Source organism: Polyodon spathula, chromosome 17 (genome assembly GCF_017654505.1).
Source record: "Polyodon spathula isolate WHYD16114869_AA chromosome 17, ASM1765450v1, whole genome shotgun sequence".
NCBI lineage: Eukaryota > Metazoa > Chordata > Actinopteri > Acipenseriformes > Polyodontidae > Polyodon > Polyodon spathula.
In genome coordinates, this window is record NC_054550.1 from 37,630,092 (window position 1) to 37,650,696 (window position 20,605).

General features: G+C 46.1%; 1 protein-coding gene across 4 annotated transcripts in view; it reads left to right on the forward strand.

Annotated features, from left to right (window-relative positions):
• Positions 1–4,975: 4,975 nt before the first annotated feature.
• LOC121330118 (TNF receptor-associated factor 3-like) overlaps positions 4,976–20,605 on the forward strand; it is a 31,607-nt gene continuing 15,977 nt past the window's right edge. The window contains exons 1-6 of one of the 4 annotated variants that reach the window (XM_041276402.1): positions 5,595–5,928; positions 9,698–9,908; positions 18,298–18,587; positions 19,685–19,736; positions 19,908–20,012; positions 20,112–20,276. In XM_041276402.1, the coding sequence (XP_041132336.1) occupies positions 18,301–18,587; positions 19,685–19,736; positions 19,908–20,012; positions 20,112–20,276 (609 nt within the window). In that variant the 5' untranslated portion in view covers positions 5,595–5,928; positions 9,698–9,908; positions 18,298–18,300. Of the gene's footprint in view, positions 5,064–5,594; positions 5,929–9,697; positions 9,909–18,297; positions 18,588–19,684; positions 19,737–19,907; positions 20,013–20,111; positions 20,277–20,605 lie in introns of those variants that run through there. The other 3 variants (XM_041276403.1, XM_041276400.1, XM_041276399.1) reach the window with 3 other exon arrangements.

The window sequence follows — 20,605 nt, forward strand, 5'->3', positions numbered from 1 at the left end:
TGGGAGGCACGTTGTCAGGAACAACTCCAACAGTTCATTTGAAGGACTTCAATATTAAGGCCCACTTAAGTTGTGAATAGTTTTGTAACAACATTGATTATGTGTTTTTCTGTCTGTGGACCAGCAGTAAAGGGTTTGGGTGAGTGGAAAGGGAGTACAGAAGCAGTGCAGTATAGAAGCCTCCATCTGCTCTTTCTATTCTTTGTATCAGTGGAGGGGAGGGGCTCTTGCAGTATACTACAGTTTTCCTCCATTGACCACAGTGTGGCTCCACAACTATCAGAAGGGACAAGAATAAACTAACTGGACCACTAAAAACAGCAGAGAACGAGCAACTGAGGGATTCACACGTTCTTAACTTCAGGGTTTTATTTAATTTGATTTAATAAGCCACTGGGCCAAAATAACCAGGACAGGTATATCTTCCAGTGTCATTGGAGTCATTTAAATGGATAGCTTTTCATTTTTAAAGTTAACTTGCTAGTGTTGGTCACACTTTTTAAATCTCCATTTCTAAACATGTAAAGGATGATGGTTTTGAACAGCAATTTTGGGAATTGTTGAATGAGATTCCAGTTGTATAGCAGTTTGAGCCCTTCTGGTTTACAGTGAGCTGAATTAGACACTTATTCAGCTGTGTTTTATTTTTTTTATAAACAGTCAGTTTGTTAAAGAAACTGGATTTCCTGGCTTATTTCAAATGAAGTTTGTCAGCTGTGGATGGCACAGGATTACAGTGTATTTGGGGAACTACAGCAGTATGTAAATGCTCTTTAGTATTCTAATGTTAATAGAAACTAACCCTACTACATTGAAATTCCTGAATCAATACCTCCTGTTGCCTTACTTTTTTATTGTGAATTTTAAGATGACGTTTTAATCCATTCCGACTCTGCATGAGGATTTAGATTTGTTAGAGACATGAATAAACAGCAGTACCCATTCGCCTAACCCTATAACGAAGTGCACACTGTTTGCTGGAAGTTGTATTTGCTGTCTTTTTAATTAAATGATGTGAATGGATGCATTACTGTGAAGAATATAACCCTTGAATCTGAATTGCACATCAACATGGATCACAAATGAGGATCGCACACATTGAGAATTTGGACTTCTAACACAAGCCCTGTTCTATGAGAATTGAGATGCTAGCACAAGCCCTATTCTACGAGAATTGAGATTTTTCACGTTGTGAAAAAAATGAATAAAAGCCAGGACATGTTATCAAATTCTGCTTAAACTTGGAGCGCTCCTTCGTTGCATAAAAACATAAAGGTCTTGGAGTCAGAGCAGCTGCATCCCACTCTGCAAACCAGATCCACTGAGCCCCAAACACCAGCACAGCTACTGAGAGGAGCAGAGTGAGGCTGGATGTGCAACCCAGATCCACTGAGCCCCAAACAGCAGCACAGCTACCGAGAGGGGCAGAGTGAGGCTGGATCTGCAACCCAGATCCACTGAGCTCCAAACAGCAGCACAGCTACTGAGAGGGGCACAGTGACGCTGGATCTGCAAACCAGATCCACTGAGCCCCAAACACCAGAACAGCTACTGAGAGGGGCAGAGTGAGGCTGGATGTGCAACCCAGATCCACTGAGCCCCAAACACCAGCACAGCTACTGAGAGGGGCAGAGTGAGGCTGGATCTGCAACCCAGATCCACTGAGCCCCAAACAGCAGCACAGCTACCGAGAGGGGCAGAGTGAGGCTGGATCTACAACCCAGATCCACTGAGCTCCAAACAGCAGCACAGCTACTGAGAGGGGCACAGTGACGCTGGATCTGCAAACCAGATCCACTGAGCCCCAAACACCAGAACAGCTACTGAGAGGGGCAGAGTGAGGCTGGATGTGCAACCCAGATCCACTGAGCCCCAAACACCAGCACAGCTACTGAGAGGAGGAGAGTGAGGCCGGATCTGCAACCCAGATCCGCTGAGCTCCAAACAGCAGCACAGCTACTGAGAGGGGCAGAGTGAGGCTGGATCTGCAACCCAGATCCACTGAGCCCCAAACACCAGCACAGCTACTGAGAGGAGAAGAGTGAGGCTGGATCTGCAACCCAGATCCGCTGAGCTCCAAACAGCAGCACAGCTACTGAGAGGGGCAGAGTGAGGCTGGATCTGCAACCCAGATCCACTGAGCCCCAAACAGCAGCACAGCTACTGAGAGGGGCAGAGTGAGGCTGGATCTGCAACCCAGATCCGCTGAGCTCCAAACACCAGCACAGTTACTGAGAGGGGCACAGTGAGGCTGGATGTGGAACCCAGATCCACTGAGCCCCAAACACCAGCACAGCTACTGAGAGTGGCACAGTGAGGCTGGATCTGCAACCCAGATCCACTGAGCTCCAAACACCAGCACAGCTACTGAGAGGAGCAGAGTGAGGCTGGATCTGCAACCCAGATCTGCTGAGCTCCAAACAGCAGCACAGCTACTGAGAGGGGCAGAGTGAGGCTGGATCTGCAAACCAGATCCACTGAGCTCCAAACACCAGAACAGCTACTGAGAGGGGCACAGTGAGGCTGGATGAAAACTGAGACTGGCTTCAGAGCATTGTGGTCTCTGAGCTCTGGTATTAGCCCAGCAGTATATACTGTGTACAGGAACTTGGGAATGATACAGAGCAGATTTTTGGATACATGTTTCTGAAGGTAATGTGCACTACTGTTCTTAAGGGGGTGAGTTGGGACACAGCATTTATGAAAACAACTATAAAAATGAATTGTGAGATTTACCGAACATGGCATGTAAAGAAAGGTTAGTAAGAAGAGAACTACCAGTGAGGTTCCTTTTCTTGTAACTACAGTCAGTACACTTTGGTTTCAATTTCAGCAGACCCATCACATACAAAGGTCATCCCTATACAATATAAAGAACATATTTCTTGGAATAAAAAAAAGAAAGAAGAACACTTGTTTTAATGGAAATTTGACAATTCACACAATTGGTTAGGGATTTCCCTAAAGTGTGGTATAGATTGACAGCTTCCTCTCAAATTAAAAGCTTAAGAATACTTTTACAAAACAAGGCCTCTCTGCAGCTTGACAAACACATTTTCACAGACGGTCTGGACCAGCACGTTGCAGTCTGACGAACGCGTTTTCACAGACGGTCTGGACCAGCACGTTGCAGTCTGACGAACGCGTTTTCACAGACGGTCTGGACCAGCACGTTGCAGTCTGACGAACGCGTTTTCACAGACGGTCTGGACCAGCACGTTGCAGTCTGACTAACGCGTTTTCACAGACGGTCTGGACCAGCACGTTGCAGTCTTAACGCGTTTTCACAGACGGTCTGGACCAGCACGTTGCAGTCTGACTAACGCGTTTTCACAGACGGTCTGGACCAGCACGTTGCAGTCTGACTAACGCGTTTTCACAGACGGTCTGGACCAGCACGTTGCAGTCTGACGAACGCGTTTTCACAGACGGTCTGGACCAGCACGTTGCAGTCTGACGAACGCGTTTTCACAGACGGTCTGGACCAGCACGTTGCAGTCTGACGAACGCGTTTTCACAGACGGTCTGGACCAGCACGTTGCAGTCTGACGAACACGTTTTCAGACGGTCTGGACCAGCACGTTGCAGTCTGAACGTTTTCACAGACGGTCTGGACCAGCACGTTGCAGTCTGACACAGACGGTCTGGACCAGCACGTTGCAGTCTGACGAACACGTTTTCAGACGGTCTGGACCAGCACGTTGCAGTCTGAGACGATCTGGACCAGCATGTTATCTGATTGTCCCATTTGTGTTTTCTGGAATATGCTAGTAAACCTGTCCAGCCCTGTGAGCCTGTTTGACCCTGGCCTTGCTGTCTCTTCAATCGGACACCCTGTCCAGCCCTGTGGGCCTGTTTGACGCTGGCCTTGCTGTCTCTTCAATCGGACACCCTGTCCAGCCCTGTGGGCCTGTTTGACGCTGGCCTTGCTGTTTCTTCAATTGGACATCCTGTCTGCAAATGCAAAGGAAATCTCTGGGGTTGAGACAAGATCAGGTCTCTGTGAGATGCTTCAAGCTGTGCCACAGACCCGATTTCATCAAGGTGTTCTCGCTGTAGACTCATTTACATGCCTGCTGTCATGCAGTCAGGGACTGCCTCCAGTCCCAGCTCCTTGCACCATAGCATGTCTCTGGGGTCCAAGCATGTGAGTGTTTGAGGAGGGGGCTGGGTGCCTCGTGATTGGAACAAAGGCAGCAATTTAATTTCCAGGTGAAATGGAAAGGTAGGAAATGTATGAAAACCGGTGCTTTCTCTAACCTAGCAGGGTGCCAGGTACCACTGTACAAAATACATGATGTTTGAGTCAAAACTCCACTGGTGAGACCTGCTCTGCCACGAAGGGAATCACATGGGAGAAAACGGAAGGAATTCTTTCATTAACTTTAAAACATTCAAACACCTTCCTCCATACTTTCCACTGTTTGGGTTTTATTTAATTTATTTACGTTTTATGAGACATTACTATATATGATATGCTTAATTACCCTTTGTGTGTCCTTCCTATCTATCCATCCATCATAAAGCTTCACAACACACCTAAAGCACATAAACCCACATCGCTTGTTGCGTTTGCTATAAGCACGTTTTAAATGGTGAAGTTGAATCGCGGTATGCTGCCTCTGAATGTGGTCAAACCCCACTGCAGAGCCTACGCTGCGCCACATCACAATTCTAACAGCATGTTAGTAATGCATTGAGTATAATGCGGTACGTCAGGCTAAAGCGAGGTAATAAAGTATATGAGACAGCAGCCTGGTGAAGAACAGTTACTATGCAAGTCCATACGGTAAACACGAGTGGCTGGCTGGCTACCTGTCGGGCATACGGTAAACACGAGTGGCTGGCTGGCTACCTGTCGGGCATACGGTAAACACGAGTGGCTGGCTGGCTACCTGTCGGTTTTTTTTTTCCAGAATGATTAATTTTAGCCAACCCAAGTTCCCCAAGTTTACGATGTAATGACGTCATGCAGTTACATTTTTACTTTGCCCACGTCCTCGGTGCAGCTCAGCTCAGTTGATGTTCTGGAAGGAAACACAGACAACTCTACTTAACAATGAGTAAGTAATACAATGCTATGCATTAGATGCTACTTTATTAATTAACAGCGTGTTTCAAACGGAGACCTAGCCACACGTCTAGAAGTAGTAGCCTGCATTTAACTCCTTTGTGTTTGTGACGTAAACGTGGAGAACGACATCTATAAAAAAGTGTATTATTAATAATAATAATAATAATAATAATAATAAATGTACACTGCACAAGCTGCCTAGTGTTTGCTCAATTTCGAATACAACTATATAGTTCTTATATTTGAAAGCAAATATTAAACCTATTATTGCAATTTGTTCTTTGAATTTAAAATGCTTTAAAATTTGCTTTAAATATAAAATGAGCGTAAATAAACAGTAACTTCTATTAAAAAGCAGTCCTGCAGTTCGAAGTATTAGGGCTTGCTTGTACGTATCCTAGTGCTTTCACTGCATGTGTAGCCGCTTCGCTGTCCGGACTCGCACGCTGCCTGCCAGCGCTACGTGTTCAGTGGCGTGCGTGCGTGCGTGCGTGCGTCGGCTTCTCAATGAGCAGCAGTGTGTTTTTTCTGCCGGGGATTTCCAGCACTCGGGAGGAAGTTCGAACAGGCAGGGGCTTTCCACACAGATATGTACTGGATACACGGCAGCTCAGACAATACAGTATGGGGGATTTTTTGTCTTTATGCAATCTTTCAAATACCGACCATATACGCATTTAGCAATGGCACCGATGAACCAGTCTGGTGGAAGTATTCGTTTTAAAATACAATACTGAGAATCCCTTTGAACTGAACGTTTTTTTGGAACGCTGTCTGTGGCTGTTTTTTCTCCATCTAACATAAAAGCAGTCCTCAACATAGGGAGATTGAACGTCGTAAACGGATTGCTATATGTAAGTGTTGCTATATTTTTGTATTGCTTGTTTCTTATTAATTGTTGAAAGAGTTTCAGTGTGTTCTGTTCACCTGTATTGAGTGCGTGTGCGTGGATGTTATGTGTGTTCTTTTAAACTCTTAAAGGGGCAGTACGCTTCCAGGGTATATTAAAAACAATGTTCCTGTCAGAATGAACTCTCTCCCAGCCGCTGCCGTTGTATTCCAACTTGATTGTCAGGCGTTCTGTGCACGCAAAATGAATGAATTAATCTCGCATCGTTATATTGTGACTTGTGAAGTAATGCCACCTCAAGAACGTCATATATTACCACTCGAGTCGTTCAGTATTTAGAGCGGTCCATTGTAAAGGCTTCCCATAGTAAACACATAACAAAGTAGCAATAAAGCATACTGAAAATATGGTAAAGCATGGGTAAGTATTGTAAAGCCCAGAGAGCTGTGATCAAGCATATTACAAAACATGGAAAACCGTGTTAAACTACAGTAAATGTGTAACCGTGATAGACCTGCTTGAGATTCATTCACAGTTTCGTGTGGTAAACTTTAATAATGGCGATGTAAAGTAGCATATTCATTATGGCAAATGAAAACAGTATTGCTTGGTATGATAGTGTGTTTTGTATGTTAAGGAACCTCAGTTAAAGGTACTGTAACTCCATTTATCATTTTATAATTTTGAAATCGCCTCAATGAATAGCAATTCAATAGGAATTCGCAAGCTTGGAGTTGCATTCTACAGAGAGTTGTGTCTGTGTATCTCCCTGTGATTGTGAATGTAATGTGCAGTGTACTGGAGTGCAAGGCTAGGCTTTGCACTGTCTGAATAAACTGGAATGAAAGGCTAGGATTCCTCCCCTGTCATTTACATTGCAGCTGTACAAGGCCTGCATTATCTACATCACTGCTCACAACAGGAGGAGAGGCACTAGATATTTACACAGGTGTGGTCACTGCCAAATACTCCTGGAGCTAAAACCCAACCTTAACATGATCCTTATTCAGAGCTATTCCTGGAAAAAACTACAAAATCACACCCTAAAGAGCTATTCTTGGAAAAAAAAACTACAAAATCACACCCTAATGAGCTATTCCTGGAAAAAACTACAAAATCACACCCTAATGACTGAGGGAGGAGTTGCTTGATTTGCACTGGTGAAGTGGGGCCTTGTGTGCGCAGAGCCTGCAGTGTACAAAATGAAAAGCCTGGGAGAAGCGTGCAGATTCCCCCTGGCTTTGATAAGAGACCCTTTGAGAGGACTGCAGCTTGCTGGGCATGACCGTTGCTGTGAAAGCACTTTCCCATGGTTCCTATAGCTGGCTTTCAAATTCCATTCAAATGTAAGGAGTATTGTTCTCTTTTTAATGTGCGATGCTATACCGTTTGACTTCAGGGCCTAGGAAAAAGTCCCTTGAATTTCATGGCCCACCCACCTCCTGCACAGCGTCTGATAAGTCAGTGTTCATCCTGTGCAGTGGCCGGCAGGCTTGTGTTTTTCATGTATTTAGGTCATGATAAGATGTTTTGAAAGGTTTAGTAAAACCCTTCTGCGTCTTGGCTCTGTATTCCTGTTGAGCTCTTCAGCATGCCACAGGGGGCTGTGCAGCACTGCACCGAATACAAGCAGGGTGTGGACATCGAGCTGCCTTCCCAGGGAATGGAAACGAACCGGACTGTCCGCAGAAAACAACTGCCCTCACCTTCTGTGAAAGAAGAATGCAGGAAACAGACACTGCTAGGAAATTATATTTAGGGCTTCTGTCTTTCGCTTGTTGTTTCATTTTTGGTGCATATTTTGAGCTGTTTGCAAGTTTGTTGTAAATCGGGTGTTTTCGGGGCTTTGGCTTTTTATATACTGTATAAAAATTGTTGTTTTCGGTGACTTTCCAAAATGCTCGGGTGTTTTTTTCTGTCGCAGTATGTATAGGAACTGGACAGTACATGCACTCTTAAGTTGTGCTTTCTTTCCTTTGCCGTCTTCCACAGTGAAATCCTTCCTTCTGGTCACAGCACATTCTAAAGGGTTTTTGTGTGTGTCTGCATTTTTTTTTCACTACAATTTGCAATTGTGTTTTAAATCCTCCCTATAACTGTAGTGTAGCTTTAAATCCTGTGAATAAGCCTTCTAATTGTAATCCCGTTTTAAATCTCGCAAGCGGAGTCTCCAATAGAAATGCAGGAATTTGCTGCCACTCAGTAGTTGGGGCGGGGTTAAAGTATTCAGAACAAATCAATGATAGATACGAGTCAGGGAGGAGGGATGTTGCCCAGCTGCAGGTAGTTTGTCTATTTTTTGTAGTGGGTTTTTGCTTTTCTAAATGGGAAAGGGGTGAAGTCCATGTGAATTGAGTCATCATGTCCAGTGTTTTTCCGTGTTTATTGGCAGCACACAGATTACATTTTTTTTTTATCGGGGTGTTTATCAGTTTGAAAATCAGAAGCCGTAATTGTATTTCAATGGAAAGTTGAACACGATTGTGACAAACTACAGTGTTGCAAGGAGAAGCTCCCACACTGTAAAGGGTTGTTTCCTGCCGTGGGAACGCCATGGTCCAGCTGCCACCATGGCTGCATATCCCTCTAATCTGCCCAGTTCCAGGAGGATGCAGTGCTGGCTGTACAGCCTTATCAGAATAGACTAACCCATTCTCCTTGGCTTCTTTCTTGCTCTGTGGCTCTGCTGATGGCTCTGGAAAGTCCTGAAAGTTTCAATTGAGGATTTTGTGCTCATGTTAAGGTAGTAAGACAAAACCTGGATACTGTACATGGGCTCTGAAGTGAAATGGCATTGTCGTGGGTGGTGGCGGTGTGGTTGGAGGGCAATGTCATGGGTGGTGGCGGTGGGGTTGGAGGGCATTGTCGTGGGTGGTGGCGGTGGGGTTGGAGGGCAGTGTCGTGGGTGGTGGCGGTGGGGTTGGAGGGCATTGTCGTGGGTGGTGGCGGTGGGGTTGGAGGGCAGTGTCGTGGGTGGTGGCGGTGGGGTTGGAGGGCAGTGTCGTGGGTGGTGGCGGTGGGGTTGGAGGGCAGTGTCGTGGGTGGTGGCGGTGGGGTTGGAGGGCAGTGTCGTGGGTGGGATGCAAAACCTTTGGCCATAACTGTACAGTACATTCTAATTTAAGAAGCTTTTCTTCACTAGCACATCCATGTGAAGGATTGATGTTTTCCTACTATATAATCATGAGTGAACCAAACTGGGCTGTACTTCATAGAAATGCTGCAAAGACTTGTGGAAAACCTGATTCCACTGTGGTCCAGTTATGGTAACAAGCCATTCTGAAACCATGGAAACATGGCATCATTGTGAAGGGTAAGTGTCAAAGCACTAGTGATACTGCAACCCAGCACTGCCTTATCACAGTACTTTGGTATTCATTTTAGCCATCCTGGCCAAGTTGAGTAATGGTGGGATGGCAGGGCCCATTACATCACCCTCGCGAGAACTCCCTCTGTGGGAAGCTGCTCTGTCTTCAGAGAAGATTCATTCAAAACAAACACATCATTTAGGTCATCATGGGTTAGGGGATTTAAAGAAAGCAGCACCGTCAGATTCAGTACCTAGGAGCTGGCTTGAGTAATGAAATGAGTGTGGAGACACTTCTGCAAACCTCTGCACCTTTAAGAACAGACTGGCAGCTCCCTGCACTCCAGTCCTCTGAGATTAGTTCTGAGGGGTGGGAGGGGGCCTCTTGTTTGGGATGCTGTGTGAAGAGCTTCTGTCTTTTCCATCTGGACTCGTTTTAAAGTGATTCGTGTCCTGTTTCCATCAGCAGAATTGGCTGCTGCAGGCTGTACCTGACGAGGGAACCCTTCACTTGCTGTCTGCTGAATATCTCCAGCGTGTCTGAGGGGGAACCCCGCCAGCTTCAACCTTTAAAGTTCACACTTTACCAATGCGCTTGCACTTGGCCTGACACCCCTACAGATTACCTAACTGACTAGCAAGTCCCCATGCAGTTGGGTTCTTACTCGGTTTGATAGGTAAGAAACGTATTAATGCAACCTTTCAGAAGTACGATGCTGAGGTAGTGAGTTAATCATATGAAGCTGTGTAGGTGTGGTGGCTGTGAAAGATACACCAACATCTCACTTGATTACCAGAAAAGAGTCAGTAAATAAGCTTGTGTGTGTGTGTGTGTGTGTGTGTGTGTGTGTTTGAGTCTCGTCATCAGAGAAAATAGTAATCATCTGATTCCATGTATTTGTATCTAAACAGTGACGTGTGTTCCAAACCCATTTGTAAGCTCTGGTTTGGAAAGAGGTCTTGGTGCTCAGGCAGGCAGGCAGGCAGGCAGGCAGGCAGGCAGGCAGGCAGTCGGCAGTAGTGTGAAACCCTGTGATTACTCGCTGTCTCTCTTCCTGTAATCTCGGAGAACACTGTCAGTGTGTGGAGGTTTCCCGTTATTGCTGTTTTTTGTTGGTTAGAGGGCGAAGTTTAAAGATTTCTCCTCTGGAAAGTGATGCTCTGCACACCATGCATGAAACCCTGACACGATATCCTGTGCTCAGGTTTGTATTGGCATGCAAAGTGCTGCACAGCCTGTCTGTAGGCTGAAAGCTGCAAAGACATCCTTGCTTCCACCAAGGTTATAATCAAGGTGCTTTTCTGTTGCTTCTCTGTTCTTGTCGATTGAATACACTGCCTGGAAAGCACTGTTTCTGTTTGCAAGATGCACTGCATGATGGTTCAAGCCCAGCTGGTACATTGCATTGATCTGGTGTCAGTTTTTCTATATGCAGCTGTGTATATTCAATAGGAGGAGTAGAGCGATCCTATCCTGTGGCTCCTGTCCTGGTTCTGGTTCACACCCATTTTGTGTCTTGGAGCTCTTCAGTGGCTGCACTTCATTCTGCTGAATCTACTTTGAATATTGTAAGAACGGTGATTTCTAATGGCTGTACATGTGGAAAGTTTATACTTGCTGTTTCAGGTATTTTCTGATGTAGATTGCAGTACAGGAATCCTCGGAGGTGTCCTCGCAGTTACTCTCATTCGAGTTTTAACCCCCCCGCCTTCAAACTGGGTTGGTTTACGAAATCCCTTCTGCTCTTCCCAGTGAGATCTCTCCGGCGTGGCCCGCTGGAGGCAGAGTGATTCTACAGTGAGCTCTGGTGTAGACTGCACAGCTTTACCCTGTGTTAGCTTTCATGAGGAGAGACAGTGAAATCACATGACTGAAAGGGTTGAGAGGTGGGAGTAAGAGCCAATCGGCATACAGTTTAAGGGACTCTTAAAAGGGTAACAGCAATATAAAAAGGGGTTTGGATAATTGAATGTGTGCTGTACAGAATGTCAAGAAATCCCAGTAAAATTTGCTTTCAGATTTGATGTCTCATGTATTGTCCTGAGACTCCAGTTCTCGTGTCTCCATTCCCAGCACAGCGCTTGCTGGGGTGCAGAGATTGGTTCGGCTTGCTGGGGTGCAGCGATTGGTTCGGCTTGCTGGGGTGCCGCGATTGGTTCGGCTTGCAGGGGTGCAGCGATTGGTTCGGCTTGCTGGGGTGCAGCGATTGGTTCGGCTTGCTGGGGTGCAGCGATTGGTTCGGCTTGCAGGGGTGCAGCGATTGGTTCGGCTTGCTGGGGTGCCGCGATTGGTTCGGCTTGCAGGGGTGCAGCGATTGGTTCGGCTTGCTGGGGTGCAGCGATTGGTTCGGCTTGCTGGGGTGCAGCGATTGGTTCGGCTTGCTGCGGTGCAGTGGTTCTGTTTGAATTCCTGTCGGAAGGCAGCATGTGGGTGTCGTGCACACCTGAACAGTGCTGCTAACGTTCTGTAAGCAGAGGCTGCAGGTGTCACTCTGCACCGAGAAGCTTCCTGCACACAACTGAAACGAACAACAGGAGACATCGGCGCAAAGTGACAAACAAGAGAATTGTTCCTCCCTGAGTCGGAAACACAGTAAAGAGCTGAAGAAGTGGAGGCAAGAATAATAGGTTTTAGTGGAGAAGTGTAAGAAAGATATATCATTTTTTATTTTATTTTATAAAGACTATTTATGGTAGGTTTTTAGTAAATTTCAATCTGATGACTTTTCCCTTTTTTGCTTTATCGTCTTGTTGAGTAGGTGGGGTAGGGGTAGGGTGTAGGTGGGGTAGGTGTAGGTTTGGTACGGAGTAGGTGGTGTATGGGGTAGGTGTGGGGTAGGAGGTAGGGTGTAGGTAGGGGTAGGGTGTAGGATGTAGGTGGGGTTGGGTGTAGGTGGGGCAGGGTGTAGTGTGTAGGTGGGGACGGGTGTAGGTGGGGTAGGGTGTAGGTAGGGTAGGGCTATGGTGTAGGTGGGGTAGGGGTAGGGTGTAGGTGGGGACGGGTGTAGGTGGGGTAGGGTGTAGGTAGGGTAGGGCTATGGTGTAGGTGGGGTAGGGGTAGGGTGTAGGGTGGAGGTGGGGTTGGGTGTAGGTGGGGCAGGGTGTAGTGTGTAGGTGGGGACGGGTGTAGGTAGGGTAGGGCTATGGTGTAGGTGGGGTAGGGGTAGGGTGTAGGGTGGAGGTGGGGTACGGGTGTAGGTAGGGTAGGGCTATGGTGTAGGTGGGGTAGGGGTAGGGTGTAGGTGGGGTAGGTGTAGGTTTGGTACGGAGTAGGTGGTGTATGGGGTAGGTGTGGGGTAGGAGGTAGGGTGTAGGTAGGGGTAGGGTGTAGGATGTAGGTGGGGCAGGGTGTAGTGTGTAGGTGGGGACGGGTGTAGGTAGGGTAGGGCTATGGTGTAGGTGGGGTAGGGTGTAGGGTGTAGGTGGGGACGGGTGTAGGTAGGGTAGGGCTATTGTGTAGGTGGGTAGGGGTAGGGTGTAGGGTGTAGGTGGGGACGGGTGTAGGTAGGGTAGGGCTATGGTGTAGGTGGGGTAGGGGTAGGGTGTAGGGTGGAGGTGGGGACGGGTGTAGGTGGGGTAGGGTGTAGGTAGGGTAGGGCTATGGTGTAGGTGGGGTAGGGTGTAGGATGTAGGTGGGGTTGGGTGTAGGTGGGGCAGGGTGTAGTGTGTAGGTGGGGACGGGTGTAGGTGGGGTAGGGTGTAGGTAGGGTAGGGCTATGGTGTAGGTGGGGTAGGGGTAGGGTGTAGGGTGTAGGTGGGGTAGGGTGTAGGTAGGGTAGGGCTATGGTGTAGGTGGGGTAGGGGTAGGGTGTAGGGTGTAGGTAGGGTAGGGCTATGGTGTAGGTGGGGTAGGGTGTAGGTAGGGTAGGGCTATGGTGTAGGTGGGGTAGGGGTAGGGTGTAGGGTGTAGGTGGGGTAGGGTGTAGGTAGGGTAGGGCTATGGTGTAGGTGGGGTAGGGTGTAGGTGGGGTAGGGTGTAGGTAGGGTAGGGCTATGGTGTAGGTGGGGTAGGGGTAGGGTGTAGGGTGTAGGTAGGGTAGGGCTATGGTGTAGGTGGGGTAGGGGTAGGGTGTAGGGTGGAGGTGGGGACGGGTGTAGGTAGGGTAGGGGTGTAGGTGGGTAGGTGGGGTAGGGTGTAGGTAGGGTAGGGCTATGGTGTAGGTAGGGGTAGGGTGTAGGGTGGAGGTGGGGTTGGGTGTAGGTGGGGCAGGGTGTAGGGTGTAGGTGGGGACGGGTGTAGGTAGGGTAGGGCTATGGTGTAGGTGGGGTAGGGGTAGGGTGTAGGGTGTAGGTGGGGACGGGTGTAGGTGGGGTAGGGTGTAGGTAGGGTAGGGCTATGGTGTAGGTGGGGTAGGAGTAGGGTGTAGGGTGGAGGTGGGGACGGGTGTAGGTAGGGTAGGGCTATGGTGTAGGTGGGGTAGGGGTAGGGTGTAGGGTGTAGGTGGGGACGGGTGTAGGTAGGGTAGGGCTATGGTGTAGGTGGGGTAGGGGTAGGGTGTAGGGTGTAGGTGGGGTAGGGTGTAGGGTGGAGGTGGCGGCGTCCGCACTGTAGGCTCAACATTTGAAACAGAAACACCTTTAAATCTTACTTTCTTTTTCCACTTTAAAGTTGAACTCCCTTATAAATGACTTGAATTCAGATTTAACAAGAATACCTCCTTTTAGAGCTGATCATAGTTTCCAAAGGTTTTGTGTAAAGTTTTTTTGTAAGAAAATGACAATGGCCCTCACCTTGATCTTTTAAATGCACTTTTGTATTTCTAGACTGTGAATAACGTTTGTTTTTAAGGTAAATGCAACAAATGTTTAGCTGAAGTTTCCATTAGCAATACTATGGTGCATGGGAATTGCAAACTTATTATAAAAACATGTAATGGTTGTACAGTAACCCCTCCTGGGTAATAGAGACTGCATCCTGAATGTAATGAAAGGGTTATTGCCTGTGTTACGATACGTTATTCCACTGTGCTCATGAACTGGTAAGATTTCAATCTCTGTGAAAACAGGATGTGATACAGTACGACTGTTAAAGTCGCATCACATCCTGTTTTATTAAAGTCGTATCACATCACATTATTAAATAGGACGCGATATGACTTTAATAAACAGGATGTGATACGACTTTAATAAACAGGATGTGATACGACTTTAATAAACAGGATGTGATACGACTTTAATAAACAGGATGTGATATGACTTTATTAAACTGGATGTGATATGACTCTAATAAACAGGATGCAGTTTTATAAGTCTGAACTTTAGTGGTTCTCCGTCCTAATAGTTGTGTGGTTAGAACAGGGACTTGGACGCTTTGTGACTGTGGTTCTCTCCTCCTGTAGGGAGCATGAGAGGAGAATAATTGCTCTGTGCTGAGCAGGTAACAGAAGCAGCAGACAGAACAGCTGAACATGCAAATGGCACAGGAACAGAGAAATGAGGATACAGCAGAGAGTCGAAGGAGCTATCCCTGTCCCACCAGATCTGTTGAAACTCGTCAAGCATAAGAAACGTTATCTTGCTTGCCTCCTTCAGACCATCTTACCCTAGAAATCAATAAAGAGTAAAGAATACACACTGAAGTGGTTTCTTTTGGCTTTCACATGAATTTTTCAAATTCCATTGTAGTGGTTTGGTCGAAGAATTAAAAAGAAAACAGTGCTGTATTTATAAAGCCCATTTTGAAGTAGTCTATTTAATGATGAAATCCTTTCTAAGAACTTTATTTGTATTTTCAAAGTCCTTAAAATTTATATATATATATATTATATATATATATATATATATATATATATATATATATATTATAATAATGATATTATATATTATTCCTTAATGAATTCCTTAAAATTATTAATTAAATATAATACATTTTGTAATTAAACATGTTAAAATATTCTTTCAAAATAAAGGCATTTTCAAATATTTCATTTTGAATTGCAGCACCTGAAAACATTTTATAACCACAAATTGTGGTTCTTCATCAAATGAAGGTAAATGTTTTCATTTTTACCTTGACATGCTTGAGGCTTGTCTGGAAGGTCTAGACAGTGCAGACAGTAGTGTCATTGATGTGTGTGATTCAATGTGTTGGTTTGAAGCTGGAGAGCAGGGGAGTTCTGTGCTGTGAGTGGCAGATCCAGGCTCCTGCTTTCTGGTGCACATGGAGGTCCTTGCATACAATCCAATGAGTCAAGCATGTGTCTGCTCCCAGTATTATTACAACTGCTCAACTACAGAGCCTGAATCCCGTTTGCTTTTACAGGTGTGTGATACAAATCACAGTATGCATTATTCAGTGATTTAGTGTCTCAGTGTTTCAAATACGAAGCATTCACTGCATCTAGCATAGTGGTTTGTTTATTATTCAGCTGAACTGTCGTAAGTGCTCTATGTGTGAGCTTTGTTACTGTTTGTGACCGTGTGAAGAGGTTCACCTTCATGACTTTCTGCGTCCTGTCGTAAGGTTGTCACAGTTTCTTAGTGAAGGAGTTTTGAACCTTTTGTTGAACAGCGACATTAGCAGCTGCATTTGCATTCAAGCGCTGCTCAACTCCCCCTTTTACTGAGTTCATGCACACATCTTTACTGCAGAAGAGGGTTATTTTAGGATAGAGATGGGTTCATTACCATAGTGACCTGCCAAAATGAAACCTAGTTTATACTGTAGGCTTCAAGATACAGGCAAGATGAGCCCTGTGATTTCACATTGCTGCAGTACATGCTTTATAAAGTTAAGCATGTACTGTAGGTAGTACTTGTATTTCATAAGCAGTATGTTAGGCATGTACTGAACAGTATTTCTACAGTAAGAAACGTGCACCTGTGTTGGATTATGAGCAATGCATGAGACTGATGCTGTCCCACTGTGAAGGATCTCAATGCATTTCACCTGGGCTGAGCTGCACAATATTTCCATTGCCAGGAGTCCAGGGATGTGTGCGAGCCCCTCGTGAATCCACCCATGTGTCTGAACCCCGCTGTATAGAACAGCAACGACCGTCTGAGGCTGTGCTGCCGGATTGGTTTATTTTTTATAGGGAGGAGAGGAGAGTTCTGCTTGCTGGGTGGGAAGATGCTGCTCCTCAAAGTGCACACATGTTCTCTCAACAGTTTTTATTTCCTTTAAGAGAGCTGTGTGGAGCCAAACCCTTTAAAAAAGTCTCTGTGTGTGTGTCTGTGTTTGTGTGTGAGTGTCTGTACCAGTGTGCGTCCACATGTGTGTGTGTCTGTGCCCCTGTGTGTGTGTGTGTGTGCTGTGTGCATCCGCATGTGTTTGTGTGTGTGTGTGTGTGTGTGCCTGTGTGCATCGGTGTGCATGACCAGCGGTTTGCTTTTGTTTTATTTTATTCACCTGCCGGTATTGACTAGAGTATTCAGCTGGGCTCCACTGTGCTGTAGAGTTCCTTTGTGTGCAGCTTTGTGTGCAGCCTTGCATGAGCTGAGCAAACATCTTTAAAAAAAATCAATCTCTGTGCACAATACAGTACTGACATTCATAAAAACCAACGGGACAGTTTTATGCTGTTCTGCATTGTGGCTGTACTGTGGGTCGTGGTTGTCACCTCTTTAATAATACTGACACTATTGTTGGCTGTAACCATGGGGGGGGGTGTATGTACAGTTCTTTACTAGCATAGTTTGTTCTCGAGTGTCTCCTTTCACACCTACAGTCAACACAGATCTTTCAGTTCTTTAGAAATACTTTCAGACTAATTTGTCATTTCAAGTCCTTGTAGAATAGAGGCAGTGGTTCTCAGTGTATATCCATCTCTGCTCACATACACAGCTATAGATCCCTGATCCCACTATAGATCCCTGATCCCACTATATCCCCCTGATCTGCTATAGATCCCTGATCCTGCTGTAGATCCACAGTGCCACTGTAGATCCATGTGCTGCCTCTCTGATATGATTCAGTAGATGAGACTTTAGGCCCAGTTCTGTTCAGTACATCTTGTAATAATCCATGCAGTCTCATTTCTGTCCATCACTATTGTTTGTCTGTGCTGAGAAGCCTTGATTTTGTTCTGCAAGGTGTATCTGTCGTGCTGTGAGTGAAGTCCTATTTCAGTAACAGTGAGGTGACAGGCCTGCCAGTGTTCCCTGCAATATATATACTTTGTTGACTACACAGTATGTTTTGTGTAAAGATTGGTGTTCCTGGTGTGGGAACAAATAGTGAGCAGTGATTAAAATAAAAAGAATGAAACAGAAATCATGTGTATTTTCCCCTGTTCTCTTCTTCAGTTCACATTTTTTTAAAAGGTTAAATGTGTTCTAGTCAAAGCAGTGTTTACAGATTCTTTACCATCAATTACTGCTTCATAATCTGGCATTCCCCCTGCTCAACTGCCAGGCATACTGCTGGAGCTGAGCCAAGGGGCTGCCATGCCTCCCATCTATTGGCCTGTGGTTTACCCCACAGACCGCACTGGAGCTGCAGGGAAACAGCTGAGAACAGTCAATCATGCTGAGAACAGTCAATCATGCACAATGAGCAGGGACAGGGGGCGGGGTTTCATGCTGAGAACAGGCAACCTTGCAGAGTGAGCAGGGGGCAGAGTTTCATGATCAGAACATATGTGTGTTATTTATTTATTTATTTTAGTAAATAGGACATGACTGGATGCATTGAGCAGGTTTTTTTAGGGCAAGGTCACATGCATATACTAAAGTTCAAGTAAAACATGCCTCATTTCCTGTCCGAGTAGATGAGCAGTGTTTTTACACGCTAGCCTAGTAATTTTGCTGTAAGAGGTGTCGCATCTTTCCTGAGTATTAGTGAGAATTCCTGTCAGTCTTTTCAGTACCTTACCGAAGAGAATCTTAAGGTGAAAGTGTGAAATGTTCTTGCTGATCCTTTTGAGCATGAATATAGAACCGAAGGAATGGTTGCTGTTATTTTTTTTGTTAATTGTTTATTAGTATAACTAGCAGGAAATGTCATGGGTTCCAGTAGAAGCAGTTCTATTCATGTTGTTTTTGTTTTTCTCCTGTATAATGACCTCTCGCGTGATGACCTCGCTGTGTTGGTATGTTTTCACGTGCTGTCTCTGCTCTCCTCAGGTCATGTCAGCTGGTAGGAATGTGGACTTGCCTCTGGAACTGCAGACCCAGCTGCAGCGGTTCAACCCGGTCCGCCCCTCCCCTGCGTCGCGGCCGGGCTCCATGCGCTCGGAGCTGAGCCCCTCCCCCTCCTCCTCCTTCATGCCACTCCACAGGGGGTTCAAGGACCGCTTCGTCCAGCCGCTGGAGCCCAAGTACTGCTGTGAGTCGTGCCGCCTGGCCCTGTGCAACCCCCGGCAGACTGAGTGCGGGCACCGCTTCTGTGAGAGCTGCATCCGGGACCTGCTCTGGTAAGATCTCGCATGTACACAAGACACTGGCTAAGAAACAGCGGGGTGAAATGCTTTGGGCTGATTCATCCTAGCAGGCACTTGGAATCATGTTAGCTAAGACACAGGCAGGGTAGGATGCTGTGGGCTGATTCTCCTCAGCATGCACATGAAAACATGTTCGCTTGATCCCGGAGTAGTCTTGGCTTCTGCATTGGAAGACATGCTTGCAGAAACATTTCTCCGCATTGGCTGACTGGGAGAGATCCTGAGAACATGTGAGCCGTGGATCATGTGGCTTTGCAACTTGACTACCCTCATGTGGTTTTGACAACTGCTAATATATTGAAATGTACACTGAAGGACCATGTCTGTAGAACCATATTCCCACAGCTACACCACTTCATTAAGTATGAAATGCTTTCTTCCTGTTTTTTGGACACCTATGTAGTGGGAATATAAGCAATGATCAGGCGCTGCTTGAAACTTTATCCCAACAATGTTTAGAAGAAATGTTTCCTTGTGTCTGCTGGGCTTTTTAGCTCCCTAGATTTATCTGTTTTTTTGGGTAATTGTTCCTGCAATAGGAGCGGTTATGTTTGTAACCCAGCTGTCACAGTACAAGTCTCAGCAGTACTGCCGTGCACAAATAAGACTTTGAAACAACTCCGTAATCCAGAGCAAGTGCAGACAAGAGTGTGGCAGCAAACACAGCAGGGAATGTAAGCAGCATCTTCTACACACACCTGCAGCCACTTCACTTTGCAATGAGAATGAGTTAGTCTAGGAGGACTTGTTGTTACACTCTCTCTCTCTCTCTCTCTCTCTCTCTCTCTCTCTCTCTCTCTCTCTCTCTCTCTCTCTCTCTCTCTCACACACACACACTAACATGCGTGTTAAGTAATTTTGTAACGGTAGTCTTTTATGAGGTGTGAGATTGGAGTCCCGGGGAGGAGTTGATACTGCAGATATTGTATCTCAGGGGGAGTGTGTGTGCGTGTGTTTGTGGAGATGTATCTCAGGTCTGTGTGTGGAGGTGTTGTATCTCAGCGGGAGGGGGGTGTGTGGAGGTGTTGCATCTCCTGGGTATTCACAGTTCTGTCTCCCCTTGTTTGAAGCCTCCAACCCCCAGTCTGTCCAGCTGACGGAGAGCCTCTCTATGAGGACAAAGTAAGTGACCCTCCTTTCGGATTCTGCATTTCAGTTTATTAACAGTATTGATCTTGCCATGTCATTGCCATGCTGTACGTGTTGTTAATTATTATTATTATTATTATTATTTATTATTGTGTGTATGTGAATTTGAATGAGGATGCAACCCTTGCCTGCTTTCTGTTCCAGGTTTTTACCGATGTGTGCTGCAGGAGAGAGATCATGGGGCTCAAAGTGTACTGTCGGAATGAAAAGAACGGCTGCAAAGACCAGATGACACTCCAGCTTCTTCTAGTACGACTGCTGCAGACGCTCCAATACGTTTCATCTGCTGTGTGTCCACAACCATATCATGAACTGTAATGATTAATTTATCCATTCGTTTTTTTACAGGAACATTTACAAGACTGCCTGTATTGCGAGATCACATGTCCACGGGCGGAATGTAAAGACACATTTCTACGAAAAGACGTGTCTGACCACTTAGCAAAAAAATGCAAATACAGAGACACAATATGCACTTACTGCAAGAGGACGGTGCTGCTAGCAGATCAGAAGGTAACTCCCCTGAATCCGTTGCTTTCTATTGATGGCTGGACTTCCCGCTCACGTGTTCTTCTCGTTCTGCTGCCTCTCTTGGGTTTGTGCTGCTTGCTGGTCTCCACAAAACTGGCAGCGTGGTGTTCTCTGTGGAGAACAGAAATCCACACACATTTCAGCAACTGTGTGTTCACTTGTTTTAAATGGTTGATCCGGTTTGCTTTGCTGGTTATTCTGAGGTGCTGAGAAGAGCAAAGGGAATGTTCTAGAAGCTTCATTTCCTTTCAGTGTTGCCTGTCTTCTCTGTATTCTGCATTGAGGACCAGTCTTCTCATAAGGGGCTATTT